This window comes from Pseudophryne corroboree, chromosome 1 (assembly GCF_028390025.1).
Source record: "Pseudophryne corroboree isolate aPseCor3 chromosome 1, aPseCor3.hap2, whole genome shotgun sequence".
NCBI lineage: Eukaryota > Metazoa > Chordata > Amphibia > Anura > Myobatrachidae > Pseudophryne > Pseudophryne corroboree.
Window position 1 is genome coordinate 1,183,901,435 of NC_086444.1, and position 12,302 is coordinate 1,183,913,736.

The 12,302-nt window shown below is 50.8% G+C and overlaps 1 protein-coding gene across 1 annotated transcript in view; it reads left to right on the forward strand.

Annotated features, from left to right (window-relative positions):
- VAX2 (ventral anterior homeobox 2) overlaps window positions 1-12,302 on the forward strand; it is a 173,313-nt gene that overhangs the window by 98,525 nt on the left and 62,486 nt on the right. The window contains exon 2 of the mRNA XM_063925300.1: window positions 7,223-7,410. Within this exon, the coding sequence (XP_063781370.1) occupies window positions 7,223-7,410 (188 nt within the window). The remainder of the gene's footprint in view (window positions 1-7,222; window positions 7,411-12,302) is intronic.

Genomic DNA, 12,302 nt, shown 5'->3' on the forward strand with positions numbered 1-12,302 from the left:
AGGGTGCTAGCAGGAGTGACACATGGGAAAGCAGGATGAAGTGACATAGGAGGGTGCTAGCAGGAGTGACACATGGGAAAGCTGGATGAAGTGACATAGGAGGGTGCTAGCAGGAGTGACACATGGGAAAGCTGGATGAAGTGACATAGGAGGGTGCTAGCAGGAGTGACAAATGGGAAAGCTGGATGAAGTGACATAGGAGGGTGCTAGCTGGAGTGACACATGGGAAAGCTGGATGAAGTGACATAGGAGGGTGCTAGCAGGAGTGACACATGGGAAAGCTGGATGAAGTGACATAGGAGGGTGCTAGCAGGAGTGACACGCGGGGGAGATGACTGGAGTGACACAGCAGGGTGCTGGCTGAGGTGACACATGGGAGAGCTGAATATAATAAAAGACTATGTGAATAGTCTTTCATTATATTTTATATGGTTCTGGCTTTTTCAATTATGTTATGCAGAAGTGACTTCTTCAATGTATTTTATGTTGGATCTGGCTTAAAAAATGTATTTATGTGGATCTGGATTTTTCAATGTATAGTATACCAGGGCGAGGCCCAGCGGGCACAAGGCCACACCCCATTTGTGCATGCTCACCTTCGGCTCTTTGACGTACCTAACAAGATTTATTGGCTCTTTGACTCTGACTGGTTGGCCACCCCTGGACTAGGGGTTCCAGCAAGGGGCCTACCAGTCGTTCTCCAGGTCGCAGCGGCTGCGTGTGACATCACGCAGCCGCGGCGGCCCGCCCCCGCACAGTCTGGGCACGTCTGCGTTGCCCGGACTGCACCCCCAAAACGGCGGCCCAACGCCGCTGGCCCACCCCCTCCCACCCAGCAAACGCCTCTGCCTGTCAATCAGACAGAAGCAATTGTTGGGCTGAGATGCTGATCGCATCTCTAGCGTGCGCACCGCAGTTCAGACCTGATCGCTGCTGTGTGTTTTTGCCGAGGGCTGCGATCAGATATGTGACGCCCATATGGGGTAATTCTGAGTTGATCGCAGCATCAAATTTGTTAGCAATTGGGCAAAACCATGTGCACTGCAGGGGGGGGGGGGGCAGATATAACATGTGCAGAGAGAGTTAGATTTGGGTGTGGCGTGTTCAAACTGAAATCTAACTTGCAGTGTAAAAATAAAGCAGCCAGTATTTACCCTGCACAGAAACAATATAACCCACCCAAATCTAACTCTCTCTGCAAATGTTATATCTGCCCCACCTGCAGTGCATATGGGGGGGGGGTCATTCCGAGTTGATCGCATGCTGCAGATTTTCACAGCGCAGTGATCAGGTTACTACTGCACATGCGTATGCACCGCAATGCGCACGCGCGTCGTATGGGTACAAACAGCATTGTTGCTGTGCAATGCTTCTAGCGACGATTCCATTCGCACAGCCGATCGCAAGGAGATTGACAGAAAGAGGGCGTTTATGGGTGTCAACTGACCGTAATCTGGGAGTGGTAGGGAAAACGCAGGCGTGTCCAGGCGTTTGCAGGGCAGGTGTCTGACGTCAATTCCGGGCCCGGACAGGCTGAAGTGATCGCAAGGGCTGAGTAAGTTCTGACCTACTCAGAAACAGCACAAAACTTTTTCGTCCCGCTCGGCTGCACATGCGATCGCACACTTGCAAAGCGAAAATACACCCCCCCCCCCGTGGGCGGCGACTATACGCTTGCACAGCTGCAAAAAGTAGCCAACGAGCGATCAACTCGGAACGAGGGCCCTGGTTTTGCCCAACTGCTAACAAATTTGCTGCTGCGATCAACTCTGAATTACCCCCATAGAGAGTGAAAACCCGCCCTGTACAAGTGTGCGAATGCATGCATACGCCGTGCGAAAACTTCGCCAGAGAGCGGACAGCTGCAGATCTGTTTGCCACTCACTCACCAACGAATGATTTTTCCAGTCTGTGCAGTGCGAGACAAACAGGCTGTTTGGGGCCGGAGCTGACATCACACACCAGCACCTGAAAACGCTTGGACACGCCTGTGTTTTTCCTGACACTCCAAGAAAACGGCCAGTTACCACCCACGAACGTCCTCTTCCTGTCAATCACCTTGCGTATGCCTAGCAATCAAAATTTTCCTATCGCTGTTTGGCGACACATGCGCATTTTGGTACATATGCATGCGCAGTCATTTGATAATCGGCCGCTGTGCGATTTCGCACAGCGATCAGGACTGAATTAGGCCCAATATGCGCATGCTATGGTGCATTAGTAGCAAATAGTAGTGCAGAAATGTAGCCTATGGGCTACAAGGGCTGGCACCACATAAAGATGGGGTTAGCAAACAGGGCCAATTCCCGGAAAGCTAAGGCAATTATCACAGCCCTCATAGACAGTTATGGGGACTGCTTTTGCAAATGAAAACAGGGCGACCACAGCAGATTTCTCTTATATCCTTAGCGGTTACCCCTTTGGTAAATCGCCCCGATGCCATAAAATGTGACAGCCATTCTTTGAGGATTCTCTGCAATATTCTGCTTGGACATACTTGCCAGTTTTCTGTCTGCTCCCACCAAAAAATACAGTGCGAAACGCGTCAACAACTTTCTTGGGAAACCCACTTTACTTGGAAAGTGGGCAACACTAGGCGGATGCGGTGGAGCTCCGGGAGATTTGAATGCCCTACCAAGCAGCCAGGAACCTCCCAGCCATTCCAGGAGAGTAGGAACATCTCCAAGTTGGGGTGGTTATTCATGTACTGTCTCTGTTCCCAAAAATGTAGTATAATGGAACCTTTTTTTAAAATCAGTTTTATTATTCAGTTTTATTGAAGTGATATACGCAGACACATACCCACAAATCTGCAAAGAATCGCTACAAATTTTCTTTTCGTAATTGAAATGAAAATATGGATAAAATTGTTTTTAATGAAGATGTGGCAGCACTCAGACCCCCGGTCACCTATTAGCAATAAAGAATAGAAGAAGGTGCACTGATTAGCAAGGTCACAACAAAAACATGTGTATATCCCCTAATGATATCCTTCACTGCCGAGCTTTCAGAATGAAGACGACAACATTCCCAGGAAACTGGGTCAAATAGGCCACAACCCAATCTGACCGAACCCCCCTCTTTTCTAACAAATCAGACCATCAGGGGGAGCCCTGGTGCAATGAGGGCAGTTGGCAGGTACGACAGATATGGCGATCGTTGGCAATATTGATTTACACTTTACAGCGACTGGCTACATGCGACACCCCTGTTGCATACCTACAGCTGAATAAAATCTGTGGGAAAAAATACTGTTCTACAACTTCATCTGTTTATGACTGGAGGCAATAATGATGATGATGACGATGTCTCCGTGTGAGTAATACTATGATCTGTATGCTGAAGTAACACAAAAGAGATTGTATTTTGTTTCTGTTTGATGAGTGCATTAGTGTGCCAGTGAGTTAGGTTATGGGACATACTTTCACAAAGATATGGCAACATGCAGTCAGCAATTACTGACTTTTGGTGTACATAGGGCTGTTATGCCAATATGGTTCTGTATGTGGCTGGTATGGGTGGTATCTGATGGCCATGGTTCTATTTTACTGGTATTGATATGTACACTTTTGGCATGGGCAGTATATGGTGGGCATGGGTCAGTTATTCTGGCATGATGTGTATTTGGGGGACATGGGTCTGTTATGTTGGCATGGGCTATAGTTGGTGGGGAGTAGGCTGCGCAGTGGGCATGTGACTGTAATGCTGCTATTCCACCAGCCTCTGATCATATATGGGGCATTTATGGCAGTATTCCAAGCACAAACCTTTCCTATTCCCACTCAACATTGGCATTATTACCATGGTAACAGATTAAGTAAAACTGGGGTGAGGGGCATCTGTACATTACACATAACTTGGTTGGTTTATATATTCTTAATCCCTACATGGGAACAGTATGTGCAGTGCTGTTATTGTGTATGACCAGCACACAAAATCACAGGGCCCAGGGTGAAGGTAAAACACAGCATTCCCCACCTCCGCCATTTATGTGCCCCCCCAACCCTACACGGGCTTCCACTAAACTAATCTATACCCCAACTTCACTGTTGGATTGCATCAGAATAGAAATAGTAACTCCTGTATCCCGCACACTCCTGTTTTAGGAAAATGGTGGGGGGCATAAGTAACAAGTGGAGAATAGCGGGGGGGAGGGGGGGCTTATGTGACAAGGGGAGATGGTGGGGGTATATGTTACAAGTGGAGAATAGTGGGGGTCATATATGACAAGAGGAGACTGGTGGGTGGTATATGTGACAAGGGGAGAATAGTGGGGGGGGCATATGTGACATGGGGAGAATAGTGGGGGGCATATGTGACAGGGGGAGTATAGTGGGGGGGCATATGTGACATGGGGAGAATAGTGGGGGGCATATGTGACAAGGGGAGAATAGTGGGGGGGGCTTATGTGACAAGAGGAGACTGGTGGGTGGTATATGTGACAAGGGGAGAATAGTGGGGGGGGGGCATATGTGTCATGGGGAGAATAGTGGAGGGGGGCTTATGTGACAAGGGGAGATGGTGGGGGGTATATGTTACAAGTGGAGAATAGTGGGGGGCATATATGACAAGAGGAGACTGGTGGGTGGCATATGTGACAAGGGGAGAATAGTGGGGGGCATATGTGACAAGGGGAGAATAGTGGAGGGGGCATATGTGACAAGGGGAGAATAGTGGGGAGGCATATGTGACAAGCGGAGAGTAGTGGGGGGGCATATGTGACAAGGGGAGAATAGTGGAGGGGGCATATGTGACAAGGGGAGAATGGAGGGGTGCATATGTGACAAGGGGAGAATAGTGGAGGGGTGCATATGTGACAAGGGGAAAATGGAGAGGTGCATATGTGACAAGGGGAGAATAGTGGAGGGGGCATATGTGACAAGCGGAGAATAGTGGGGGGGGGCTTATGTGACATGGGGAGAATAGTGGGGGGCATATGTGACAGGGGGAGTATAGTGGGGGGGCATATGTGACATGGGGAGAATAGTGGGGGGCATATGTGACAAGGGGAGAATAGTGGGGGGGGGCTTATGTGACAAGAGGAGACTGGTGGGTGGTATATGTGACAAGGGGAGAATAGTGGGGGGGGGCATATGTGTCATGGGGAGAATAGTGGGGGGGGCTTATGTGACAAGGGGAGATGGTGGGGGGTATATGTTACAAGTGGAGAATAGTGGGGGGCATATATGACAAGAGGAGACTGGTGGGTGGCATATGTGACAAGGGGAGAATAGTGGGGGGCATATGTGACATGGGGAGAATAGTGGAGGGGGCATATGTGACAAGGGGAGAATAGTGGGGAGGCATATGTGACAAGCGGAGAGTAGTGGGGGGGCATATGTGACAAGGGGAGAATAGTGGAGGGGGCATATGTGACAAGGGGAGAATGGAGGGGTGCATATGTGACAAGGGGAGAATAGTGGAGGGGTGCATATGTGACAAGGGGAAAATGGAGGGGTGCATATGTGACAAGGGGAGAATAGTGGAGGGGGCATATGTGACAAGCGGAGAATAGTGGAGGGGGCATATGTGACAAGGGGAGAATGGTGGGGGGGGGCATATGCGACAAGGGGAGAATGGTGGGGGGCATATGTGACAAGGGGAGAATAGTGGAGGGGTTATATGTGACAAGGGGAGAATGGTGGGGGCATATGTGACAAGGGGAGAATAGTGGAGGGGGCATATGTGACAAGGGGAGAATGGTGGGTGGCATATGTGACAAGGGGAGAATGGTGGGCGGCATATGTGACAAGGGGAGAATGGTGGGGGCATATGTGACAAGGGGAGAATAGTGGAGGGGGCATATGTGACAAGGGGAGAATGGTGGGGGCATATGTGACAAGGGGAGAATAGTGGAGGGGGCATATGTGACAAGGGGAGAATGGTGGGTGGCATATGTGACAAGGGGAGAATAGTGGGGGCATATGTGACAAGGGCAGAATGGTGGTGGGGCATATGTGACAAGGGGAGAATGGTGGGTGGCATATGTGACAAGGGGAGAATGGTGGGGGGCATATGTGACAAGGGGAGAATGGTGGGGGCATATGTGACAAGGGGAGAATAGTGGAGGGGGCATATGTGACAAGGGGAGAATGGTGGGGGCATATGTGACAAGGGGAGAATAGTGGAGGGGGCATATGTGACAAGGGGAGAATGGTGGGTGGCATATGTGACAAGGGGAGAATGGTGGGGGCATATGTGACAAGCAGAGTATAGTGGTGGAGGGGCATATTTGACAAGTGGAGAATAGTGTGGGGGAGGCATATGTGACAAGGGGAGTATGGTGGGTGGCATAGGTGACAAGGGGAGAATAGTGGGGGCATATGTGACAAGGGCAGAATGGTGGTGGGGTATATGTGACAAGGGGAGAATGGTGGGTGGCATAGGTGACAAGGGGAGAATAGTGGGGGGCATATTTGACAAGGGGACAATGGTGGGGGACATATGTGACAAGTGGAGAATAGTGGAGGGGGCATATGTGACAAGGGGAGAAGGGTTGGGGGCTTATGGGACAAGCGGAGAATAGTGGGGGGGCATATGTGACAAGGGGAGAATGGTGGATGGCATTGGTAAAAAGGGGAGAATAGCGGGGGCATATGTGACAAGGGGAGAATGGTGGTGGGGCATATGTGACAAGGGGAGAATGGTGGGGGGCATATGTAACAATAGGATTCAGCAACACATATGACATGGGCTGCTGTAAGACATAAGTATGGCATAGTGTGTATAACAACATGACACAAGTTACGCTATGAAGTTTTGCATTCTTGTCATTTCCAGTACACCTGCGCCCGAGAACTAACTCTCACTCATTTTGCTCAGGGGGTTCTGGACTCCCCCTAATCTGTAAAGGGGAATAAAGCCTGCCCAGATATCCATAAGTAGAAGAGATACGACCTCAACCAGTGGAGGGGTTTGAACCCCAGTTCCCAATTGTTGGTAGATGCCATATTCCATGTCCAGCTGACTTAGGTAGACCCACTATCCACAGGAAACAATGAAATAGCGCCCCCCCCCAATGGATCATTGTTATGAAAATGATAGGCCTACTTAGACTTTTTATCTTCTTGCACTTGGCTATATTTAACAGTTTTATTCACATAACAAAATTTTTGTGGCATTTATTCCAGCCGCAGTGTTGTTTTCATATAGGGAAAGACTAAAAGCTGTTGATTGTTTAAAGTTATTATTTTGTCTCACTTGTCTCCCACATTCTTTCCAGATGCCAAAGGAACGATCCGGGAGATCGTTCTTCCCAAAGGCTTGGACCTTGACCGGCCGAAGCGCACCAGGACTTCCTTCACGGCGGAGCAGCTATACCGGCTGGAGCTGGAGTTCCAGAGATGCCAGTACGTTGTCGGCAGGGAGAGGACAGAATTGGCCAGACAGCTCAACTTGTCTGAGACGCAGGTGAGGGACTCGTTCTTTGTGGAACACTTTCTGGTGCAGATGTACTAAGCTTTGGAGAGATAAAGGGGTTAATTCAGACCTGATCGCTTGGGTGCGTTTTTTTGCATCCCTGCGATCAGGTAATCGCCGCCTACAGGGGGAGGGGGAAATCGCTGTGCAGGGGTGCTGCACAAACAGAAGTTTGTGAAGCCCAGGACTTACCCAGCCGCTGCGATGATCGGGACATAGCTGACGATAGGAATCCTCCCTGCAAACGCCAGGTCCCTCCTGCGTTTTTCCGGACACTCCTCAAAAACAGTCAGTTGCCACCCACAAACGCCCTCTTCCTGTCAATCTCCTTGCGTTCGCCGGTGTGATGGGATTCTTCGCACCATCCGGTGCTGCCTGGTGCTGCCTGTCGCTCCGCAGCGCTGCGGACCGTCACAACAGCGTATTGCGGTGCATACACATGCGCAATTTAGACCTGATCGCCGGCTGAGCAAAAACGCACAGCAGCGATCAGGTCTGAATCGGCTCCAAAGTTCCAACCAATCAGCTCCTAACTATTGTTTTTCCAACACAGCCTGCTTGACATTAAGTGAGCATTTGGAGGTGACGGGGGGTTGGTGAGTCAAATGCAGGTGCATTGTGATCATGGGGGGCATCTCTTTAGAAATCCCAGTGGCCGTTGCATTAGCATATCTGCGCAGTTCCGCTGTGTACAAGGACGCCTTCCTCCTAGTGGATCAGCCGAGGGTCTGATTACAGTGATCAAGGGGTGAAGATACTGTATACTGTGGCTGTCTCAGGTGTTCTGCGGCATCATTGTGCTGTAGTTGGTGTCACATCCCATAGAGACCCTTCATTGTCTGATTTCCGAGAGTGACAGTTAATTATCCTGCCCTCAGAGACGTTATCAGTGTTTTGCCCCATGCTGCCTCTGTGCTGAGGACGTTATCAGTGTTTTGCCCCATGCTGCCTCTGTGCTGAGGACGTTATCAGTGTTTTGCCCCATGCTGCCTCTGTGTTGAGGACATTGGGGGTCATTCCGAGTTGATCGTAGCTGTGCTAAATTTAGCACAGCTACGATCATTCACACTGACATGCGGGGGGACGCCCAGCACAGGGCTAGCCCGCCCCGCATGTCAGTGCCGCCCCCCCCCCCTCTCCCCCACAGAAGTGCAAAGGCATTCCACAGCGGCGATGCCTTTGCACTTCAAGAGTAGCTCCCAACCAGCGCAGCTTTAGCGTGCTGGCCGGGAGCTACTCGTCGCACCCCGGCCCGCAGCGGCTGCGTGTGACATCACGCAGCCGCCGCGGCCCGCCCTCCCAACGGTCTGGCCATGCCTGCGTTGGCCGGACCGCTCCCCCTAAACGGAGGCTTAACGCCGCCATCCAGCCCCCTCCCACCCAGCGACCGCCTCTGCCGCAGTTCTGACCCGATCGCTGCGACAAACTGCAGCGAGCGATTGGGTCGGAATGAACCCCATTATCAGTGTTTTTCCCCATACTGCCTCTGGGCTAAGGACAATATCTTTGTTTTGCCCCATGCTGCCTCTGTGCTGCAGACGTTCTTAGTGTTTTGCCCCATGCTGCCTCTGTGCTGAGGACATTATTAGTGTTTTGCCCCATGCTGCCTCTGTGCTGCCGACATTATCAGTGTTTTGCCCCATGCTTCCTCTGTGCTGCCGACATTATCAGTGTTTTGCCCCATGCTGCCTCTGTGCTGCCGACGTTATCAGTGTTTTGCCCCATGCTGCCTCTGTGCTGCCGACGTTATCAGTGTTTTGCCCCATGCTGCCGACATTATCAGTGTTTTGCCCCATGCTGCCTGTGTGCTGCCGATGATATTGGTGTTTTGCCCTATGCTGCCTCTGTGTTGAGGACATTATCAATGTTTTGCCCCATGCTGCTTCTGTGCTGCCGACTTTACCAGTGTTTTGCCCCTTGCTGCCTCTGTGCTGCCAATGTTATCAGTCCCCCCCATGCTGCCTACGTTATCAGTGTTTGTCCCATGCTGCTTCTGTACTGTCGATGTTATTACTGTTTTACCCCAAGCTGCCTCTGTGCTGCCAACGTTATTAGTGTTTTTGACCCATGCTGCCTCTGTTCTCCGACGTTATCAGTGTTTTGCCCCGTGCTGCCTCTGTGCTGAGGACATTATCAATGTTTTGCCCCATGCTGCCTCTGTGCTGCCGACACTATCAGTTATTAGTATGTTGCCCCATGCTGCCTCTGTGCTGAGGACATTATCTTTGTTTTGCCCCCCCCGCAACTTTGCATTGAGGACATTATTAGTGTTTTGCCCCATGCTGCCTCTGTGTTGCCAACATTATCAGTGTTTTGCCCCATGCTGCCTCTGTGCTACTGACATTATCAGTGTTTTGCCCCATGCTGCCTGTATGCTGCTGACATTATCAGTGTTTTGCCCCATGCTGCCTCTGTGCTGAGGACATTATCAGTGTTTTGCCCCATGCTGCCTCTGTGCTGAGGACATTATCAGTATTTTGCCCCATGCTGCCTCTGTGCTGCCGACATTATTGGTGTTTTGCCCCATGCTACCTCTGTTCTGCCAATGTTATCTGTGTTTTGCTCCATGCTGCCAATGATATCAGTGTTTTTCCCCCCTTGCGGCCTCTGCTTTGAGGACATTATCAGTGTTTTGCCCCATGCTGCCTGTGTGCTGAGGACATTATCAGTGTTTTGCCCCATGCTGCCTCTGTGTTGCCGACATTACCAGTGTTTTGCCCCATGCTGCCTTTGTACTGCTGACATTATCAGTGTTTTGCCCCATGCTGCCTCTGTGTTGGGGACATTATCAGTGTTTTGCCCCATGCTGCCTGTGTGCTGAGGACATTATCAGTGTTTTGCCCCATGCTGCCTCTGTGCTGCAGACATTATCAGTGTTTTGCCCCATGCTGCCTGTGTGCTGAGGACATTATCAGTGTTTTGCCCCATACTGCCTGTATGCTGCCAACATTATCAGTGTTTTGCCCCATGCTGCCTCTGTGTTGGGGACATTATCAGTGTTTTGCCCCATGCTGCTTCTGTGCTGCTGACGTAATCACTGTTTTGCCCCATGCTGCCTCTGTGCTGCTGACATTATCAGTGTTTTGCCCCATGCTGCCTCTGTGCTGAGGACATTATCAGTGTTTTGCCCCGTGCTGCCTCTGTGTTGGGGACATTATCAGTGTTTTGCCCCATGCTGCTTCTGTGCTGCTGACGTAATCACTGTTTTGCCCCATGCTGCCTCTGTGCTGCTGACATTATCAGTGTTTTGCCCCATGCTGCCTCTGTGCTGAGGACATTATCAGTGTTTTGCCCCGTGCTGCCTCTGTGCTGCCGACGTTCTTAGTGTTTTGCCCCATGCTGCCTCTGTGCTGAGGACATTATCAGTGTTTTGCCCCATGCTGCCTCTGTGTTGGGGACATTATCAGTGTTTTGCCCCATGCTGCTTCTGTGCTGCTGACGTAATCACTGTTTTGCCCCATGCTGCCTCTGTGCTGCTGACATTATCAGTGTTTTGCCCCATGCTGCCTCTGTGCTGAGGACATTATCAGTGTTTTGCCCCATGCTGCCTCTGTGTTGGGGACATTATCAGTGTTTTGCCCCGTGCTGCTTCTGTGCTGCTGACGTAATCACTGTTTTGCCCCATGCTGCCTCTGTGCTGCTGACATTATCAGTGTTTTGCCCCATGCTGCCTCTGTGCTGAGGACATTATCAGTGTTTTGCCCCGTGCTGCCTCTGTGCTGCCGACGTTCTTAGTGTTTTGCCCCATGCTGCCTCTGTGCTGAGGACATTATTAGTGTTTTGCCCCATGCTGCCTCTGTGCTGCCGACATTATCAGTGTTTTGCCCCATGCTGCCTCTGTGCTGCCGACATTATCAGTGTTTTGGCCCATGGTGCCTCTGTGCTGCCGACGTTATCAGTGTTTTGCCCCATGCTGCCTCTGTGCTGCCGACGTTCTTAGTGTTTTGCCCCATGCTGCCTCTGTGCTGCCGATGATATTGGTGTTTTGCCCTATGCTGCCTCTGTGTCGAGGACATTATCAATGTTTTTCCCCAAGCTGCTTCTGTGCTGCCCACTTTAACAGTGTTTTGCCCCTTGCTGCCTCTGTGCTGCCAATGTTATCAGCCCCCCCATGCTGCCTATGTTATCAGTGTTTGTCCCATGCTGCTTCTGTACGGCCGACATTATCAGTGTTTTGGCCCATGCTGCCTCTGTGCTGCCGACGTTATCAGTGTTTTGCCCCATGCTGCCTCTGTGCTGCCGATGATATTGGTGTTTTGCCCTATGCTGCCTCTGTGTTGAGGACATTATCAATGTTTTGCCCCATGCTGCTTCTGTGCTGCCGACTTTAACAGTGTTTTGCCCCTTACTGCCTCTGTGCTGCCAATGTTATCAGACCCCCCCCATGCTGCCTACGTTATCAGTGTTTGTCCCATGCTGCTTCTGTACTGTCGATGTTATTACTGTTTTGTCCCAAGCTGCCTCTGTGCTGCCAACATTATTAGTGTTTTGCCCCATGCTGCCTCTGTTCTCCGACGTTATCAGTGTTTTGCACCGTGCTGCCTCTGTGCTGAGGACATTATCAATGTTTTGCCCCATGCTGCCTCTGTGCTGAGGACATTATCTTTGTTTTGCCCCCCGCAACTCTGCATTGAGGACATTATCAGTGTTTTGCCCCATGCTGCCTGTGTGCTGAGGACATTATCAGTGTTTTGCCCCATGCTGCCTCTGTGCTGCCGACATTATTGGTGTTTTGCCCCATGCTGCCTCTGTTCTGCCAATGTTATCTGTGTTTTGCTCCATGCTGCCAATGATATCAGTTTTTCCCCCTTGCGGCCTCTGCATTGAGGAAATTATCAGTGTTTTGCCCCATGCTGCCTCTGTGTTGCCAACATTATCAGTGT